At 26.1% G+C, this 22,044-nt stretch overlaps 3 protein-coding genes across 5 annotated transcripts; 2 read left to right on the plus strand and 1 right to left on the minus strand.

The window, feature by feature from the left end:
• Positions 1-8,988: 8,988 nt before the first annotated feature.
• On the plus strand, positions 8,989-15,458 carry LOC114124244 (cell division control protein 45 homolog). The gene is made up of 14 exons (XM_050203516.1): positions 8,989-9,568; positions 10,869-10,959; positions 11,360-11,512; positions 11,579-11,716; positions 11,797-11,868; positions 11,925-12,134; positions 12,200-12,261; positions 12,332-12,538; positions 12,603-12,734; positions 13,361-13,565; positions 13,643-13,698; positions 13,771-13,909; positions 14,006-14,205; positions 15,163-15,458. Exons 2-14 carry the CDS (start codon positions 10,909-10,911, stop codon positions 15,302-15,304), a joined length of 1,767 nt encoding a protein of 588 aa, XP_050059473.1. The 5' UTR covers positions 8,989-9,568; positions 10,869-10,908; the 3' UTR covers positions 15,305-15,458.
• Positions 15,070-20,490, minus strand: LOC114123937 (luc7-like protein 3). 3 transcript variants are annotated; one of them, XR_007604985.1, is made up of 9 exons: positions 19,835-20,490; positions 18,471-18,716; positions 17,286-17,495; positions 16,988-17,226; positions 16,825-16,920; positions 16,657-16,739; positions 16,522-16,592; positions 16,231-16,309; positions 15,070-15,549 (listed from the first exon to the last, which is right to left on the minus strand). XR_007604985.1 is itself a non-coding variant. In XM_027987077.2 (8 exons), the coding sequence occupies exons 1-7, from the start codon at positions 19,937-19,939 to the stop codon at positions 16,561-16,563; spliced, it is 1,011 nt and encodes a 336-aa protein (XP_027842878.1). In that variant the 5' UTR covers positions 19,940-20,490; the 3' UTR covers positions 15,070-15,549; positions 16,522-16,560. The 3 variants fall into 3 exon arrangements, 1 of the variants encoding a protein (XP_027842878.1); XR_003592398.2 differs by having other exon boundaries at positions 16,231-16,592; XM_027987077.2 differs by lacking the exon at positions 16,231-16,309.
• A 188-nt stretch (positions 20,491-20,678) lies between these two features.
• Positions 20,679-21,369, plus strand: LOC114123938 (E3 ubiquitin-protein ligase PPP1R11-like). The gene has a single exon (XM_027987078.2). The coding sequence runs from the start codon at positions 20,854-20,856 to the stop codon at positions 21,190-21,192; it is 339 nt and encodes a 112-aa protein (XP_027842879.2). The 5' UTR covers positions 20,679-20,853; the 3' UTR covers positions 21,193-21,369.
• Positions 21,370-22,044: the final 675 nt, after the last annotated feature.

A 22,044-nucleotide genomic window follows, 5' to 3' on the forward strand; every position in this document is an offset into this window, starting at 1 on the left:
ACGCAGTTATTACTATATTATACAATGTGTCCCGGGGCGAAGTGACCGGCCGCCGTCATATGAAAGTATACCTAAAATGATGAAGAAATAACCTTTAAAGTGGGGGTCTAACTCTTTTTTTTTTTGAGTTATGGGCAATTTAAGTTTTTTTAAACCAAACAAAAACTACCACGGATTTTTTTATGTTTCTCCGAAACTTTTCAACATTTTAACATAATTTTTTTTTTGTTTTAAAGCTATTTAATTGTCCTTTCAACCAACATACGCAATTAAACCAAACTTATGTAAATAATTATTATTAAATTGAAAAAATTAAATTTTTTTATCAAAAGTTGGAGTTTTTAAAAATAAATCTCGTATTACTCAAAATAATTCAATATTTAGTATGGGTTATTTTGGTTGTGTATTATTCTACAGAATAATACCTTGAATACCTTATAAGTTTGGTTTTCATATCTTTCATAATCGCAGAGTTATACGCAGCTAAACATTACAGGTCTTTTGTGATTTTAATTATTGGCAATTTATAATTTTTCTAAACATCAAGTATAACTTAGGCATAAACTCATTAGGGGTGATAGCAGCAGAAAAAATACGAAAATCATGCTGAAATACAAAGGACTGCACAAAGTGTTTCATTTAGAGCTCAAGCTTGTTTGCAGTTAGGTGGGGAACACTTTGAAAATCTTATTAATTAATCAAATAAACATAACATTATTTCCTTGTTATTTAATTATTATTATTATTAAACTACTTTATTTTTATTTTATTTTTAAAAAAAATTGACTTCTTACATTATTTATATCACCTAAAATTACCATAAAATAAATTGCCAATAATTAAAATCACAAAAGACCTGTAATGTTTAGCTGCGTATAACTCTGCGATTATGAAAGATATGAAAACCAAACTTATAAGGTAATCAAGGTATTATTCTGTAGAATAATACACAACCAAAATAACCCATACTAAATATTGAATTATTTTGAGTAATAAGAGATTTATTTTTAAAAATTCCAACTTTTGATAAAAAAATTTAATTTTTTCAATTTAATAATAATAATTTACATAAGTTTGGTTTAATTGCGTATGTTGGTTGAAAGGACAATTAAATAGCTTTAAAACAAAAAAAAAATTATGTTAAAATGTTGAAAAGTTTCGGAGAAACATAAAAAAATCCGTGGTAGTTTTTGTTTGGTTTAAAAAAACTTAAATTGCCCATAACTCAAAAAAAAAAAGAGTTAGACCCCCACTTTAAAGGTTATTTCTTCATCATTTTAGGTATACTTTCATATGACGGCGGCCGGTCACTTCGCCCCGGGACACATTGTATTATATGCATGTTATTCCGAGATCCGCTCCACTAACAATCGCGGTAATAACCACCCAGGGCATGTTCACTGTATTCCGCTTTGTCAATGATCTATATAATTTACGTATACGAGTGTATAATAATTTTATTTATTTTTAAATATATACAAATTTATGTATTATTTATTAATTATAAATTAAATAGAACTATAGTCTATAATACATTATGGTAGATGAGCATGCCCATACTTCGAAGTCAGCATTCGCCATCACTGGTCTCGTGTAACATAATTGCTATTTGCTCCAAAATAGTAATTTATGTTTCATGATGAATATTTTATACTTTGAAAAAAATGGTATCAAGATAAATGAATCATGATTACAATCAAGTTTAAATAAGCATCAACGATACGGTTAATAATCACCTGTAGTTTTACCGAATATTCTCGAAATTTCTCCACCAATTGTTTTTTCATTTTTTTTTATTATTTAGATTTTTAAGTGAATTATAAATGTTGATATTTTCAAAAATTAACCATATTTCTACCAATTTTATTATAAACATCTTTAAAAATAATATTTTAAGAAAAATCTTTAAATAAAATAATACAGCACGTTAGTGTTGTATTATTATATATAATTTATATAGGACAGAACATTCGAGAAGGTTCTTTACGTTTCCTTAACGACCTAAACGCTATTCTAACAGACTTCCAGTCTCCTAATTAACCATTACCAGTGTCTAGTTATGCACAATATTTTAGTTTTCACCACTATAATAATATTATTATTTATTTCTATTTAACATATTATATAGACTGGTGTTTCCCAAAGGGTGTGCCGTGAAATTTGAAAGGTGTGCCGCGACAACTTGAACTTTTTTTTATATTCTTACCTAATAACGATATTATTCGATAAGTAGATAATATTGATTCAAACTGTGCCGTGACTTATAAAAACTAATAATAATGTGCCGCGATGGGAAAAAGTTTGGGAACCACTGATATAGACATATAGTACAAATATAATAAATAATATACGATAATGGTTTTAATGTTTTATAAAACAATCGTCTTTCTCGTTTTTTTAATCAAGTGGTGATTTAATTGACTAAAACTTCTCAATATTTGTTTTTATACATTTATGTTGTCATTGTATCAATAAATTTGCTCATTAGTAATTAAATCATTTAATTCACACACATTGTGTAACTTATACATGAGTTAGTTTCTTATGGCAGTTAATTAACTACATTGAATTTTAAGATTTGGGTATATCAGAATTCAGAATTCATAAGTCATTAGAACTTATTTTTTTATGTAAGGGAGTAAATTTTGAATGGTGAGTCAAATATATTGTTTTACATTACAAATGTATTGCAGCCACACATATTTAAGTTTTAAAACTTTATAAATATGTAGATTAAATATTTTTGCATTGATGTTTATATTATTTATTATTTTTAAACCGAACACAAAGCAAAGATCAAAGCAATTTTCATTTGTTTATTGTATACGAAAATAATTTTACGAAAGTATACACAGTAGCAAACAGCAAACGGTAACACTGATTAGCAAAAAATAAATTAGAATCTTAACAAATTTTGAAAATTGTTTAAAAATTAAACATAATTCAATTTTAACGCCAAAATTGTTAGTAAAAACTTATTTATAAAATAGGTATGTAAATATCTTGGATTTTAAAAATAATGTTTAGTTAAAAATTAATTTTTTTTTTTTTTTTATAAAAAAAAATTATAAAATATAACGTGGAGCTCAAGAAATCATTATAAAAAAAATATTAAATAGGAAAAGAGTTATTGCATTCGTCAAATAGATCAGTTACATCCTGTATATATGTATATACCTATTAAGGTATATTTTTATACCTGCATAATAATAGATGTTATTAGTGTTTTTTTGTAATATATTAGTACCAGCTATATTTGTGGATGCTAGATCACAAACTCTTGAAATAACTATGAGTTCAGTTGATTGCACTGCCACAATAATATTTTTAAGAATTTCTGATAATAGAGTAGAAACTTGTCATTCCACTACTATAGTACTATGGTCAGGTAAAAAGCAGCTGATTGTTTAAATTTTTCCTGCATCCTCAACCATTAATACGAATGTTTTGTCTGCAAAATTATTAGACATATTATTTTCTCCCAGATCTTCAAATCCAACAATATTCCCTTCTTGTGCCATAGATTTCATCAAAAATTACAATGCAAATTTTTTTTCTAATTTTTTAAACTGTATTCTTCAAATTTAAAAAAATTCTTTAGTTAATTCCAGTTTAAAATGTTATTTTTTCCAACATGCCCAATATCCATAATACACGTGCGCAATGGAAGAGTAAATATACTTTCGAAAGCATTTTGTACACTTTACCACTCTGCTTATATAATGAGTAAAGACAATACAAATACTTAGTCATCATCTATACAACCTATGAAACGCCTACATCGAGGGTTTTGTGGTTGCATATGCATTTGTGATTCAATAAAATTTAATTTAAACTAATTTAGTCTGTTTAGTTGCTTAGAATTACTAATTATATATTTTTCAACTTTTAGAATGCACTTCTTAACATAACGTTGATTTAACATTAAATTTGTTTGCTCATATCTTTTAGTTACATTATACAATAATCTTTTTCTATATAGATGTCAAATCTGTTTGTCGATAGAAATTAATATCTTTTAATGATTTGCTTTCAAACAGTCTTTTAGAAGTAAAGAACGTGTTCGCGCCAATATGGCAAACTTATATTATATTCTTATTAATATACATGTAGAATGCTAGCATGCATTACTGCAGTGCGGTAGGCGGCATCAGCTTCCGTGTACGACTGTCCAGTGTGTGACGTGTGTGTGATCACTCATCACTGCGCTATCTATTTTATTTGTATTTCTATTCTATATTCTTTCTAAGTTTGGTTGTCGCCTTGTACTAGTTTTCTTATTTTTATATTCATTTACAGGCGACACTATTTCCATGGATTAAAACGTTATGTCAACTTCTCTATTTAAGCTCGTTTTACTCTTGCGGTTGTTTTTCTGCTTTTCGCCGAGCAACTCGTTCCTTTCTTGCCGTTGCGGCGTTTCTATTGTTTTGTATAGTTTTTCTGTTGCACAACAAAACACGTTTTGACGTTTGTTCTTTCTAATATCCTTTTCTACCAAATCGTTTTTCATTGCTGTTATTTGCATTTTCTGCATTAACTCTCTAGTAAGTATCGTTCGTAAAGTTCTTTTTCTAAATATTAACAAGTTTTTCCCAGTTCTAGGGTGTCTTTTCCTATTGTTGAGCACGTGTTTTTCGTACATTGTATTTGCCGTTTACTTACGCAGCTTCAGACATTTTGTTCTACTATTTTTTTTTTTTTTTTATTTTTACTTTTAATTTGATTTATTTTATGCACCTCATTTCACAATTTTTTTTAAATATTTCTATATGTTTATTCAGTTGTTGATACGTGTCTATCAATTTTTTAATTTTCTTTTCTTTTGTCTGCGGTTTGAATGGCTGCACATTTTTAATTAGATATTTATGGTGTTTGACATTCGTGGAGTTGGGAAATTTCACAGTTACGTAATTTTCATCACATTCTACAACAATGGCTGCGTAGTAAGGGTACCCGATCTGTGTAACGTTTACTGGGGATCCTTTCTCAAATTTAATTTGATCTGCAATCACAGATTTATCACAGTATTCGACGTCTGTACTCTTTTCTGCTACTTGTATAGGCGGCGTTTCTTTCGGTTCAGCAACTGCGGGTTTATTACAATGATTGACGGTTGGTTCGTCGGGTTCGTAGTTTTCTTTTAGAGTTTCAAAATTTCCAGGTTTAAATCTTTTCACTGGGTAATTTCTTGGAATCATATCTATCGTCATTTCTTTCGGTTCAACAACTGCGAATTTATCACAGTGTTTGACTTTTTTAGTTTTAAATTTTTTAGCAGGTTTTTCTTTCGATTCAACATCAGCGAGTTTATCACAGTATTCACAGTATGTAATATTTCTGTTCTAATATATTATTTCTATTGTGATTATAATTAAATTTATATTATTAATGTAATATTTCTGATCTAATATATTATTTTTATTCTGTAACTATTACCTTACTATTTATTGCCAACAACCAATCTATTAAATTTATTATTATAGCAGTGAATTATATTGCCTATTTTTAAGGCCATTAAGGCAAATTCTCCTTAAACAGGAGAAGGCTGAAAGTGAGCCAACAGAACGTGTTAGACTAACTGAAAAAAAGTGTTGTTTTATATGAATAATAGTTCACTTCATTGTAAATTTAATCTAATTTTTTAAGTAACCTATTAATTTTCCTGTGTTAATTTTAGAATCAATAGACATATTATCAGCTTCATCTTTCAAAATGTAATTTATATGTGAAAAAATGTTAAGATTTAATAAATTAAAAATTATAAAATGTATTTGATAAACCTAAACTAATTTATATATATATTCTAAAAATACTACCAAAAATATAATGTGAATTGCATGAAAAAATTGTTAATTGAAATAATGGTTCAATATACTTTTGTTAAATGATTGTGCATTCCAGTATTATTAGTTTCAAATAATCTACTGAATACTGAATCCCTTAGCGCTAATCATAATTGTTTGGCCCTCTATTGTATTGATCGGCTTATAAAAAAATGAATTATAAATAATAATGTTTTTAATTATTATAAAATAATATGTATACCTATAATTAATGATATGATATGAATGATTGTGATAAAAGGAATACAAATTCTTATTGCTTTTTTTAATGTTATTGCTATTTTTATGATAATTTTGACGTTTTTTATGACACGCCTCTAAATACTATAAAAATCAATGTTCGGGTAGTTACGCCATAAATATAAGAATACGGCAACTTAAGTTACTTGACATACCAGAATACTCAGAAACGATGAGTACCAGCGTCTAAGTCTAAAAAACAAAACAGCTGAATGATTTAAGAAAATTTTGTGATAACAACATATCAAGTATGATAAAATAACGAACTCTTATGAGCGACGGAATTAAATCGTGGTATTCGAAAATGTTTTGTAATGTCCTTCTAAGTAATAATAAATATTAAATACAATAAAATGATCATTTTTGTATTTATCATTTGTTAATAGAATCAAATCACAGAACAGAAAATGTAGCAACAACACATAAAATCTGCATAAACAATTAAATTAAAAAAACAAAGCCCTTACTAAATAAAATAGACCTAATAACTATAACCTATACAACTATTGTTATCATACCTATATTCATATTTATTGCTTTTTAATTGACAAGTAACAAAATAATTTTATTATGTATTCATAAACATAATATGTTTTTTAATTTAATTTACTTTATCTAGGTAACGAATTTTTTGTAATTTTATAATATGGCAATATGCCATCTACAATTTTAAATTTTAAATATAAAATACTTGAATGAGTTGAATGTATAAATTGAGTGTACATTAACTGTAAATTGATACTTACCACTTTTTAAATTAAATATTATCATCAATCAATGACAAGTACATCTTTGTTTACAGAAGTAGGTATACTTTTTATTAATACTTACTGTTAAAGAATAAAATGCGTGATAAACTGATTAATACTTTTTATATCATATAACTATACATTTATGAGCCGGACTCAAAACTTATAGAATTTGTATTTTTAATTTAAAATATAAAATATAATTTTTAAAAAGTAATATTCATTTAAATAAATTTGGTTGTGGAAGCATAAGTTGGATCTCAGATTTGAAAAGATCAACATGAATTAGAGCATTAAAATATTTATTACTATATGACATTATTATACATATAACATATTATATATAATTATGATTTTTACTAATAACAAAAAAATCTATAATAAAATAGGTAACCTGAGGTTAGTATGTTTTCCTAGCGTGGGTCTTTTTTTACCATGACTTATTTATTCCGCGATTCCTACTTATACTTTATAGTATACTTATTAGTTATTACTTATAGGTTAGAGACATATAAATATTGAATAATTTATTACTTGATAATAAACTCATAATGTATCAAATAGTATTTTGAACGAAAAAAATACGTAGGTACAACTAAAAAATTTAATTTAATTTAAAACATTAAAGAAAAATTATACTTATTTATTGTATTTATTGGATATTTTGACCGATTTCCATCCTTAATATATTAAAAAAAAAAAACTATTATAATAACAACAATATAACATTGAAGGAACCATGTATCAAGTTATTGATTATTCAAGCTTTTTAACTTGACTGCAATATATACATATTTTTTTATAATACCTAATTGATAAATTTTAAAATTCCATTTACCTACAAATAACTCAACAAGAATCAAAATATTTTGAAAAATTTTTAAATGTACCATGCATAGAAAATTATAGTATATAATCATTTGCAGGTAAAAATGTCCACTTTTCAGTATCTATATATGGTTAGTCGTTTATGAATACAAAATATCGAAAATCGTTCGATAAAAATTAATTATTTTACTGATTAATATTCATTTATGTCATAGAAAATTAATGTAACTCGGAAATTGTTTTAATAAATAGAAATGAGTTATGACTTATGAGGAATCTATTATAACATTTTTTAAATATAGTCCATAGATATAAAAAAAAATTCTTGCTTGATATAAAAAAGCCAGAAAAATATCCAACATTTTCAAAATTTCGCGATTTTATCAAAATTCATCAATATTTTTACATCAAACGCTTATAAAAAATATTGTTTGTGAATTTTTGGTATATATATTTAATTTGATTGTGAACAATTTATGAGTTTTCATGTTCTTTGACTGAAAGAAAAAATGTTAATCGACATTCGACACTTATAAAAAAAAAACTAAAAAAAAAATTATAATTGAAAATGTCTATAAATAGCACCATTATTTTTAAAAAATTGATGATAATTTTAATTATCTATTTTAATTATTCATTTTTGAGTTACACTAAAAAAGCAATATCAATTTTGCTTTTTTTGGTAAAATAGAGTTTTTCTTGATTGTTTTTATAAAAATGTTGGAAAGTAAGTGGCTAAGTACCAACTAAATCCAATCTGTTGCCAGAAACTACTCTCCAAAATCTAAATAGAAAATCTAAGGCGTTTTACCGACCCTAAAAGTGATGAGCTGATGACAGCCAACAAGCACAAAAATATCAAATACCTATGTATATGACTGTAAAATCAATATAGGTAAATCATTCATAGCTACGTTCAAAATCTATAAAATAGTTGTAATAACATAACTCTCGAAAAAATACGTGATTTAGTGTATAATAATATTATACGTACCTATCTGTAAACTTATAATACGGACTGTGAGACAATTAATAGTCTGTGAAACGAGGTTACTATTTTTAAACCTGTGCAAAGATTCAAGAAACTGACATAAGAAAAAAAGATAAATTCTGTTGCTCTCCACGCACTGTATTTTGAGCCCTGATCCTGCAGGCGCAGTAGCGAACCCTGGCCGGGTGCACACTCATGGTCACTGACCCCCAAACAGATGCAGATTTCGATAGTTCTTATCAGTTGATAATAACAATTATTATTGTGAGATAACTCGAATAATCGTTTTAAAAATATAAAGATATTGCTTACGACTTTTATAAGCACGAATTGAGTTTATTCATAAAATCTCTAGCCATTTGAAGACTTAAAAAAAATCGAGTAATTTATACGCTATCCGTTTAGTTTTAAATGTGGTCCAAAGAAAAAAATTGTATTTTTTTATCTCAACATTTTTATTTTTATTTAAGGTTATACCGCGAATTTGTTCGTTTTTTTCTTTTTGTTTTTGTTGTTAATATTTATTATTATCGAAAATATCGACTATTCAGTATTCGACTATTATAGTACTACTATACTAGTAGTATAGTAATAGTAGATTTATCATCGTCAGTGTCAGTTTGTCACTTGTCATCCTGCATTCATTAGTCGTTATCGGATAATATTGTGTTTTATTTATTATTGTGTGTAACTGTTAATAGTGTCGTAACTCAAATAACATACTGAACCAATTTCAAATTACTAACATTTCGGTTTGGATGGTCCTCTACATTTTATGGTCGGATGTGAATGAACGATGCTGTTATTGAATATCATACACAGGAATAAAGACGAATGTTTCCTATTAATCCTGGCGCTTTTGCTTTATTACGTGATGATATTCTTAGAAGAAACTGAGAAACTTCGTTGAGAAGGTAGCTACCCAATTTGAACTGTATCTATTAGTGTATAAAAATATAAAATACAATCATTAAGATTAAAAAAAATTATTTAAAAATTATTTTTTATTTGATATAGATTTGTATGTACTCATTGTACTCATACATGTATTATGTTGCTTATATATTTTCAATATTTAATTTAAACTTATATTTAAATATCTACCTTAATTATTATTAATATTTTTGAACAATGATAGTCATTATTTCTCATTAATTGCCTTTTTGATTTATCTTTTTAACTTTGAACTAAATTTAACAATATTTTAAATGAATCAATTAAATCATGCCAGTTTTTAACCACAATAAAAAAAAAATGTTCACAGTTGTAAACTAATTTTAAAATATATTATTTCAAAACAATATTTTTAACCATAAGTTTCTTTACTATTAAATATATCTTACAAAATCAGTAGTATTGGAAAATCTGAAATAAAAAAATAAAAACTTTTAGCAGCATACTATTTGGATTCTTCCTGAATTATACATATACCACCGTGATTAAAATTATATCAATTTTTATATTTTTCTATAGATATTTCAGTAAAAAAATAAAAGCAAATTTTAACCAAAACTTATTTAATAAGTTTATAATAAAAAAAAATTCTGACCCAAGTAATAAATATACTTTAAGTTTAATTCTATTAAAATATATTAACAGCCAAGTGACTAACCTTTCTATCTTTTAATCTAAACTGCATTTGATATTTACATAAAGTGGCTTATTTATGAGAAAAATAATAGATTGTTCGGTTATCATATTCTATTTAGCATCTATTTATTTTGAAATATGCAGGTCATCGCAAATATAATTTTCCAGATCTGATTAGTTGGGCATACACTCAACATTCTGAATGCTTATGGCAATCAGAACCATATAATAGGAGAAAAAATACTCAAAAACTCATTGGTTAATGTTAGATTCCTACATAGATGAATTCAGTACCGCCAAAAAAACACAAGAATTAACTTGTGTTTGCTTAATTAATAAATTACTTGGTTTTACATACATTTTTATTAACCTGTGGTTTTTTATATCTTAAATTAATTTTAAACATTTATTCATCGTTTAAATAAGTATTTGTTTATTTATACATTTAAATTTCCAGTACTTATATTCACCATATGTATTGTAAAGAAGTAATAACGAGTTTAAAAACTAAAGTTAATATATACCTAAATAGTTCTTAGTACGAAAACTGAGTTCAAATTATTTTAATGGTCAATATTTATACAAAGAATATAATGTTTTTATTTTAAAATATTTATTCTTTAGATTTCAAAGGATTCCTAGTTCCTACATATATTATTCAAAGATGTTTGTTGAAGATTTAGTTAAAGGATTTTATGACATAATTTCAAAAAATGTAAGTATAAATCTTATTTTATATATCTATACATTTTTAAATACAAAATTGTATTTTTTATAATTTAATAACAGTATATTGTATGTAACATATTTTCCAAGTATGAAACAATGAAATCTAAGATATCTTATTATACAAAATGTTTACAACTTAATGATATTTGTTAAGTCTAATATTTTGTATTAAAAATGTCTGGTAAATCAGATTTATTAATTACTTATGCACAGCCTAAATAAAAAAATTAATTTCTCAAGTAATAAATATTTATTTCATATTCATTTTTATATCTAGTTATTTAAAAATTGCTATTATAGTAGCACCAGACTATCTTATATATAATAGTTTAGTTATGATTGTTTTGATGATCTTTATCTCAAATTATTATATTTTTTTTTTTCAGAAAATATTAATTTTGGTTAACTATGATGTGGATGCAATTTGTGCTGTGAAAATACTTCAGTGCATATTACGTTTTGACAATATAGTGTATGTACTTGTACCAGTAAAAACTGTTACAGAGTTAAAAAAAGCTTTTGAAGAGCAAAAAGTTGATGTAAGTACTTCAGTATTAAATATTTTTGTTTAAGATTTTCTATTTTTAAATATTAATTTATTTTAGGTGAAATATGTTGTGTTAATTAATTGTGGTGGTACATTAGATATAATAGAAATTTTAGAACCAGAGGAAAATATTACTTTTTTTGTTGTTGATAGTCATAGACCTACAGATATATGCAACATTTATAGCAGTTCTCAGGTATTTTATTTCCTAAGTATTGAATCTACATGTTACAAATATTTGCTATTTAGTTAACTAAATTGTGTGTTGTATTTCAGGTTAGAGTACTGACTCCCCCTGAGGACGAAGAAAAAATTCCTGATTTTGAAGATATTTTTAATGAGAATGAAGTAATTATTTTTGATATATTTGTTTATGTAATATTTTTATATTTTCTTATGTTTAGTCATCAGACGACGAAGATGTAGATTCTGTTGAATCCGATGATGAAGAAGAGTCAGATATTGTCAATGTCAATAGCGTTGAAGAGCAACAAAACAAAAGGAGAAGACTTGATCAAAGCACATTAATTAAAAGAAGAGAAAGAAGAAGATGGGAAGAAAATAGAAAAAAATTGTTATTTGATTATACTCAATTTTCTTATTATGGACGTTCTGTATGTATTTTACAATTTCTATAAAAAATTTATCTTACTATATAATGTGTATTTTTAATTAATAGGCTGCAATGTTAATGTTTGATCTTGCTTGGAAATTACACAGGGAATCTGTTGATTTATTGTGGTAAATAATTTATTTAAACATTATTCAATTTTTAATTTGTAATAATTTATGAACTTTAAATCTTTATCAGGTGGGGAATTGTTGGTGTTACTGAACAATATATTTTAGGCAAGACAGAACGTATGCGATATCTTAAGGAAGTAGAATTGATTGCTGGTCACATTGGTCGTATTTGTGATTCTACTATTATTAATGACGATGAAGATAATATGTCACAATCATCAATGTCTAAACCCTCAAACACTTCTACACAACTTCGAATTGAATCAGAAAAAGAGTGAATTATTTTGAATTAAATACATATTATTAAAACATAAATAATAATTAATACCAATTTTCAGTCTATTATTGGCCCTATACAGACATTGGACAATTGAATGCAGTCTTCGATATTCTATGTTTACTGCAGTATCTTTGAAACTTTGGACAATCAAGGGCGAGAAAAGACTGAAACAAATATTAGCAGAAATGGGGTAAAATCATTGTTAATCTCTTTATATCTTGAACTTTTAGTGTTTTTATCTGACACATTCTGAATAGTTTAAGTAGTTCTTAGCCACCAAACAAGTAAATAATATACTTTATAAGTCCTAAAGTTTATCACTTATATTTGCTTTTTCCATCTGCCACCATTGGACACGAACAGAGCGACTCAATCGACTCTACGAACTACGAGAAAGGCATAATAAAATTACTTAGTTAGTTGGATGTACTATCTAGTATCAAACGTCTATCTTTCTGATTTGCAATTTTCAATCAAAACTATATTATATCTAACTATTGATGTACAGCTTTTTCAACATATTGTAAAAATACCTTCACACTTTCACTATAATATTGTTTATTTTCTTTGGTCTCTACTTTCATTAACACAATTTATATCACTTTTTATTATGATAAGCCTATTGTTCGGCAACTCTAAACTTGGCGACGATATCCTGATAGCTTTTCATCACATGGGCAACTCTTCTGACAAAATATCAAATACTACTCTTGAAGTAGTATTTCAGCCATGTACAAATCATTTTCATCTCAATCTGCATCAGTTATGTTTTTAAAGTGAATTCTGGTTTAACAACAGTATCCTTATATATTTAAGATTACCTCTAGCTGAAAGTCGTCAAATGTACCATTCAATGGATTTGGGTTTACGTAAACAATTTTATGGCATGATGGAAAAAATTTCTAATACTCATAATTTATTACAAATGACTTATCCTTCATTTATGCTACACCAAGGATTTAAAACGAGGTATCAATGTGCTGACTATGTTTATTCAATGGTTGCTACATTGGAAACCAACGTAAGTTTTCTAGTTTTTATCATTTACACTTTAATTTTAATTTTGAACCTTTTCTGTTACTTTTTTTTTACCTATAGTCTCGTGAAAATTCCCCTACACAGTGTTTTTATAACACAATGGATTCATTGTCCAGGTAAGATACAAAATTTAGTAAATTAACAATATTTCACTAAATCAAAAATAAAAATAATTTACATTATTTTAGATCAAAAAAAGAGTTTTTAGACCAAGGAATAGAGAAAGCCAAATGGATATTATCCAATATGTTTAGACATGTCCAGGCAGCATTAGATATGAGACAAGTCATACTGGCTGGACCATTTTACTATTTAATTGTTCAAGAGGTATCACACTATTACATTTTGATAATTGACATGACATATTTTAATGTTATAAAATATCCATATTAATTGTTTATTATTATTAAACTTTTTTCATAGGGTACGTTGCATTCTCAGCATTATTCCAATCCTCACTGCCTAACTATGTTAGCATCATTTGCATTAAGAGCTCAAGTAGCATCATCACGAAAAATCAAAGCTACTCGTTTGCCATTAATTGCTTCAGCAACTCTTGATTCGGATCAAGATACATGTTTAATAGTTGGTATCCCTCCTATCACTGAGTCCATGCCTAAAAGGTTAGTTAACTTATTTTTAGTAATTATTATGCCATTTAAGAAATCTAACCTATGCATTGTCTTCATCTTACTAAAATAAAATATACCAAATATGCATTCAGTAGAAGCAATTGTTTTAATAGTAGAGTAAATTGACTTCTTATTTAAGGTAAGAATATTAATTATACTTTGACTTTAGCATTGTCTTTTTTTGATGTTTTAATTTTTTAACTGTATATAAGTATTGTAAATATTACTAGTTAACAATGCTCATTTATAACTTAATAATTAATAATGCGTAAGTCAACGTATAGACAATGTTCATAATATACCAATTCACTCTTGATATTAAATTGAATAACACATAATTAGTTGTATTGATCTTAAGTTGCTATTTTGTATGTTCATAAGATGAATACAACACGTCATTATAGGTTTTGTACTCTTAAAAAAAAATTTGCAACATTATAAACTAACAAATATATACAATCAAGTTGCATTTACTCAAATTTTAGTAACTCAATTATATTCATAATTTACATTTTGAGAAACTACCTAAAAAAAAAACAACCCCTATGCACTTTAGGCACACTACTGACAGTAGTTATCCTGGTACTATGTCATGGTGACATGATGACTGAGCATTTTTTGATACATTGCTTAGATTTCCTTTTTTGTACAAATGAAGTATAGAATCAAATCAAGTTTCATTAATAATATCAGAATGGTTTTCTGGGCCATAGCATTATAATATGTATGAAATGATTATCCGTAGAAAGTTGTGGAGTAGGCACACCAATGGGCAAATAGTTTATAAATATTAAGTATTATAATTAATCATTCCTTTATATTATTATATTTTAGGATAATATAAAATAAAACTAATTGTTTTACAATTTTTTATTTATTAAATAATAATATAATTACAGCATGCATAAAGTTTTCCATCTAAAGTGTACTATAATTAAAATGTTTTAGTTTTTTTGGAAAAGCATTCGAACAAGTTTCCAACAAAACAAATATTGAAATTTCATTGGATTACTTTGATTCGTCTATAGCAAAAATGCAAACTAAAGATCGACCAAAGTTTTTTGATGCACTGACTGCGTTACTTAGTTGACAAGTAATGTTTATTGTATTATTAAGTATTAATTGTTTAAATTTGACATAATGTAAATTAGTAAAATATGTTTTTTAATTATAAGCACAGTAACATTTTTTTTTTATGAATATTGTTTATTTCATTAAATAAAATATTAACATAAGTATTATAATTTGTTTTTTGAATTGTTACCTCTTAAATTTTTTTTTAGAATGGTATATTTTGTACATTTTAACATAATACACTGCGTCAGATATTCGAACCTAGAAAAAAATAGAAATTGTAAACATTTTATAAGTTAAAATATACAAAGCAATTCTTATAATTTCTTAAATGTTTAGAGCATAATATAATATTACTATTTTTGTAATAAAATAATTATTTTTAAACAAATCATATAATTTATATTAATTGTAAAAAAAAAACGACGTCAATAAAATATAAATAAATTATAGCCCGAAACTAATTTAGTACAAATAATGGTGTAACATGCTTGCATTATATATTTAATTATATTATAAATATATAAAAATGTTTAATGTAATATAATTAATACATTTTTATGTAATTTTACACAGAATAAAAACAAAAATGGTAATTGGAAATAAATAAATTTCCATTCACATTTCGATAAATAACAATATTATTTCTCAAGTGTATAAGCCTTGTATAGTATGTATTAATAACCAAAATACCTAAGATATTTATTTAATCAATACATAAAATAGTAATTGATTTATTAATAAAATAAATAAAGAATTATCTAAATTAAAGTATACCATTTTATATTGTAAGATCTGTCATAAAACAAAATAATTTGATATTAAAAAATGCTAATGTAACAACAAAGAAACCTTCCCTAAATACGTTGTTCTATATATATAAAAATATTAACACAATTCATTGTATGTATTTACTTCAGATATTTTATTTTTTATAAATACCTCGTTATGTCTGCAGACTTTCGAATGATGAGTAAGCACTTTTTTGAAATAAAGCGCCCATTATGACCATTTTCTTCTGCTATGTGATAATTTACACAATAGTTGTAACAGGAGTTTTCATTCAAATATTTTTTTAAGGATGTTTTTTCTTTTGTTTTTATTTTAGAATTACTATAATTATTATAGGCTTAACCCCATTGTCATTTTAAACTACACACCTCGTCAATAGCATTGTGTTTTCAAAAATCAATTCTAAATAAGCTTTAACACAATAAAATAGAGAATGTTTACCTGAATTAATGATTGTAACATCATGTCTTGAACAAATTTTCAGTGATCTCTGCGACTGTTACCGTTATGTCCTATATTTAAAAAAGTTAAGGTTATAAATTTATTTATTTGAGTAGATATTTATAACAAACGTACCTCTATGCCTATGACTATTAGAAGACCGACGATCACTACGGCTTCTACTTCTTCGTCTTTCTCTTTCATGTCTTTCAGATTTTCTATTAAATAATTTTTTTTTAAATTTAATTACAAAAATGATAGAATACAGTGAACAATTTGTTTTTTTCTTTAACAAATAATTACCTATTGTTTCTATGACGAGACCTATCTCTGGAGCTTTTAGATCTTTTGTCATTATTAGCATCGCGGCTATGTCTATCTACGTCTTTAGAGTTACTCCTGTATTAAATAAAATATCAAAATATAGTTGAGATTCTAGCCATTAAGCGGTTAATAATTATTATACCTAGTACGATCCATGCGTTTTTTTCTTTCTTCTTCCCGTTGTTTTTCTCTTTCTTCTACATATTTTTTCCTTTGCTCTTGTATTTCATTTACTGCATTTTTTAAACGAGCATAACCCATATGTTGTTTTCCCATTAAATGATCATCAATACGGGACTGAGCATCACCAACAATTAAAAAAGCTCCACAAACTTCACATACTTCCATTTGTTTTTCTTGAGCAGCGGCTAGTTCATATGTCTAAAATTAAAGTTAAATTATATAGTATTAAATAATTTGATTTTTATAAAAATAATTACTTGTGACCAATGAATGCTTTCATTTTGCTTTCTCAAAGTATCACGTTCTTCTTTTAACTGATCGCAAAGCTTCATGAGTCCCTGAGCTTCTTCAACATGACCTCGTGTACCCATTTGTTCAGCTTCTTGCACTAACCCATTAATTTTTTCTGACAATAATTTAATTTGTTCTTGGTTTTTCTGACTTTGACTATTAGAATGGGACACCGGCTACAAAATATTAAATCAAAATATTATTTTATTATATTATTAATAATTCATGTTAGTCAAATTATATTTCCCAAAGCTATAATTATATCAAATTGATCAATAAGAAATCTAAATTTTAAATCATGTAATAATTCTTTTATAAGTTATAACCAATATCAGATAAATAATTAATAAAAATCATACAGTAACCGAACTAAAATTACTTAATGTAATAACAAAGTTCCTATGGCTTGATTATTAGCTATAGCCTATAATTTTATTGAATTCTCATCAAGTGATATAGAAGATATAAATATCTATTAAAATAAGTAATAAATATTAATTTATTTAAATTAATATGGATTTTGTAATAATATGTTTATTGTTAAAATTACATAACTATTGATAAAATCTTTATCTTTGTTCATTAATAACATAATTTTTGAATATTAAACTATGCATTTAAGTACTTGAATCAGAGCATTTGAATTTTAAAATAATTTTAAAAAATTAAGATTAACCTAATACAGAAGTAAGAATAAATAAAATTATATAGGTAAGTATAACAATAGAATATATTAAAAACACACTACCATATTACAATACAAATTTAAGGCCTAACCTATCAGTTATCACCCACATATTTACACAATTGAAGCTAAAATCTAAACTTAGTAATTATTTTAATAATTAAAATATAAAGGGGGGGAATTATTTAATGATGTACCTCAAAAACCTTTGACGTGTTTAAGATTCGAGGCTGTTAGCGCCGCATCCATGATCAACAATACAGCTTCCGATCACAATCTGCCTTTTTTAAATTACCTATAGAATACGCTAACAACTTTTTAGGCCAAATGAAATTAATGATTTCATTTTTGTACTGTTAATTATTATAAACAGTGACTGTAAATAGGTTATTTTTAAAATTGTTTAAGAACTTACATAAAAAAATGTAATGTACCTAATTAAACATAATAGATATGGAATACTAACCGTTTCAGTTTTATTCATAAGCTCCAACCTTTGTTTCCCTTTTTCGATGCGACGATCAACATCATTTAATAAACTAGTAGCAAATGACACAAACTCATCTTCATATTGCATTTTAGAACGGCTACTTGCTTCATTATATTGTGTTTTAGCTTCTTCGCAGTGAACTTTTGGACAAGCTCCAAGATCAGCACGGGTATTGACAAACAGATCGTGAGGACAAAATTTAACCATAAAATATTTACAAAACTGAAAAAAATATACATAGGTAAATAAAAATAAAATAAATACAAATTGTTATATTTTAACAAAAAAGTATAATTTAATAACTAATTGTGAAATAATATTGATAATTTTTTTTTTTAACCATAATTTAATAACGAAAATCTGGAATAGAGTTTTTTGTTAAATTGGTCCAAAAAACTGAATTTTAACTTATAGTTCATAAATCAAAAACAATAAAGTACAACATAATTTCTTTAAAAACAAGATTTCAGTAGTTATTATACATAAACTAAGCCAAAACTGCTCAAGATTTATAAGATTAACTACATTAGGTAATATCAAGCAGGGTCGGTGCAAGCAAATTTCTATATGTTGGCAAAGATCAAAATTGCCGCCTCTTGTTTTATTATTTTTTCTTATACCTATGCTGCTTCATATAATTATAAATTTTGCCGCTGTCGGCTTGTGCTTACGTTGCCTAGGCATATAACCAGCCCTGATATCAAGTAAATATAAGTATTATTAATTATCAATTAATAATTTGACTTAATAAAGTATGAACACATGATATTCAGATATTTACTTCCTATCCAGCGGTTTAATTATGAAAGGCTCTTAAATCATCAAACTGTTCGAAAAATTCAAAACAGTTTCTATAGTTTGAACATAATCAAGTTTAATATGCATAAATACAATAGCTATTTATTTTTAATTATTTTATTGTTGTACCAATATTATATTTTAAAATATGGTATTATGAGATTTTTAAATGTTTGACAGTTCAAATAAGATCAAGTTTTATATTTGAACCAGTGAAAACTGAAGTTGGTCCCATCTCTAATTTGAATATTTCTAAATAGATGTAAGAACAATGTGTCTAGAAAAATAATTTATTAGGACCAAACTATCTGAAGTCAAAATTAATAGGAGAAAAATGTCCACTTAGTAATATGAAGTGAAGATAAACATAACATTACTATTCTCAAAATGTATAAAATATTATTTCATCAAAGGTAAATCACAAGACTACATTAATGATAAAAAATTAACCCAAAATTTGTTTGAATTAATGCACCCATTCAATAAAGAATCATTTTTTATGTTGACATAGCAACGGGTCATGATTATTCATAATAATTTACCTCAGGATCTTCCCAATGTACAGGTTTCTTTTGAGCGTTGGGGCCATCGTTTCGATTTCTCCCCATAAGTTCATCGAGTAACGCAGCAGCTGCCGATACTGCCATGATGTAATTGTTTAAACGGTAAAAAAACTAAACGTTAGAATTGATGTGCATTAAACAAATTGAAAAAATGTGTGAATATAATCGTATTTAAAGAAAATGATATAACGTGATATGGTGCTAATAAAAATGTAACGTTCGGTTTCTGAATTTATGAAAACAATTTAATTTAAGAAGTTAGAATAATAAAAAGATTTAAAACAACGGGCTAAGACGTCCACACTCCACGGGCGCTAGAGCAAAAAATTGTTATCTATAAAATGTAGGCTCGTTGAATGCTTGAATTTATCCTGTCTTCTGTGACTGAATCGCTGAATAATATTAAAGTAATGGGTTTCATAAGTTTCATTATATTGTAAGTGATGATAACGATTTGGTTACTGCTCAGGTACAGCGTCATCCACTCATACCACCATAGACCAAGGTGGATGTATAAAATTATGTCTAATCTTGCAGTCCACTTAAACACGGCAGTAAGTCACATCAAATCGTAGAACCATATCCGTAATAAGCATTTCTATTTTGTAAATAAAGTCAAGTTAATATTGTTTTATTATACTTCACACATTTAATTATTGTCCGTATTTCCACAACCAAAATATCAAGTCTATTAAGCGAGTAGTGATAACGTGGTTTTTATAACGTCCCATTTTTGTTTACATAAAACAACAATTAGATAATTTATTTAATAATAGATAATATATTATAATTTAATCTCTGAACAGTCTGAACCTTCAGTCTTATTTATTATTTTTTATTATTATGCAAACATGCAAACGTTTTAATTTTTAATTTTAAAAGCTTCGTTGTATTTCATTAAGTAGTAATGTTCGTTTAATGTCAGTCGCTGGTTGTTGTCACTTATAAAATTAATCGACTAACTACATAGTTTGTTAAAACTTGATTAACTAAATTAAATGGAAGAGACTAATACACCGTTCCATAGTAGTACAACATTGGTGTTACGCCCACAAGTAAATGATGGTCAAGTAGTACATTTAAAATTAAAGAAACCCAAAAAGAGTCACAAACAGGTTAGTTGGGATGCACACACTGTTGACAATGAGCACTTTAACAAGAAAAAGAGCAAATGTTGTTGTATTTATAAAAAACCAAAAAAATTTGGAGAGCCCGATACTGACGAAAGCAATGACAGCGACAATGATGAATGTGCCAGTTGTGTGGGTAGTAAAAAAACACATCAACTACACAAACAGGAGAACAAACTCGAAGAACCTAAAGAAGATAGTTGTTAAAAAAACATATTAATGTATCTTTGCATTAATTGTAAACTTTGTATGTATAAAACTATTTAACCGTACAATTTCCTTTTTTTATTTCTGTTTAGTTTGACTACAACCACCTATTTGTTTGAATAATAACTTATTTTTCTAATTAAACGTTTGTTGGAATATAATTACCTTTAATTTATATTTTATTGATTTATTTAATATTCATACAAACTAGGTATAATGTAGTTGTAATTTGTAACATTTTAACTCAACAAATATGACCAGGAATCAGTGTAATACTTTATATGGAGTAAAGAATTAATTGCTCTACGATATATGTACAGTGGAACCTCGATAAGTTGAAATTCAAGGGAAATGCAATTTTTTTCGACTTACTAAGGTTTTAGAAAAAAAATTTGACTTAAAGAGTTTTTAAAACACAATAAACGCGATTAGATAAAATTACCCCACACGCACAACCAATCGATCACAACTGGCAATACCAATACAAATGAAAAATAATAAACGCGAAAAAATTAAAAAAATCATCATTATCAAGAAAATATCTGTCTATATTCGGAGCACAATATAATCGAGTTATCTATAGTTTATTTTCGAGTAATCGAGGTTTTCGCAAGGGAACAGAATTTTTTTCAACTTATCGAGGTTCTACTGTACCTCAATTCTATATAAAGAATTTTGAGTTATTATATTTGAAGTGAAATTAGGTAACTCAGGATGTATGTATCTTGTAAAATTTCTATTTTTGGTAAAACGGTAAACATATTGTTTAATATTATGTGGTGAAGTGTATATTGATTGTCAAATGATTGTTTACTTAAAATAAAATGTTCAGCTGAAATCAATGGCAAGAAT

This window comes from Aphis gossypii, chromosome 1, assembly GCF_020184175.1.
Source record: "Aphis gossypii isolate Hap1 chromosome 1, ASM2018417v2, whole genome shotgun sequence".
Lineage (NCBI taxonomy): Eukaryota > Metazoa > Arthropoda > Insecta > Hemiptera > Aphididae > Aphis > Aphis gossypii.

Bases quoted from the DNA above. Each gene is read 5' to 3' on its own strand.
- LOC114124244 (XM_050203516.1), top strand. From the start codon at position 10,909: ATGTTTGTTGAAGATTTAGTTAAAGGATTTTATGACATAATTTCAAAA. The intron at 11,717-11,796 runs GTATTTTATTTC...GTTGTATTTCAG, and splicing joins ACATTTATAGCAGTTCTCAG to GTTAGAGTACTGACTCCCCC. The intron at 12,735-13,360 runs GTAAAATCATTG...TATATATTTAAG, and splicing joins CAAATATTAGCAGAAATGGG to ATTACCTCTAGCTGAAAGTC.
- LOC114123937 (XM_027987077.2), bottom strand. From the start codon at position 19,939: ATGGCAGTATCGGCAGCTGCTGCGTTACTCGATGAACTTATGGGGAGA. The intron at 16,921-16,987 runs GTATAATAATTA...TATTTAATACAG, and splicing joins AAACGCATGGATCGTACTAG to GAGTAACTCTAAAGACGTAG. The intron at 16,740-16,824 runs GTAATTATTTGT...ATTATTTAATAG, and splicing joins TCTCGTCATAGAAACAATAG to AAAATCTGAAAGACATGAAA.
- LOC114123938 (XM_027987078.2), top strand. From the start codon at position 20,854: ATGGAAGAGACTAATACACCGTTCCATAGTAGTACAACATTGGTGTTA.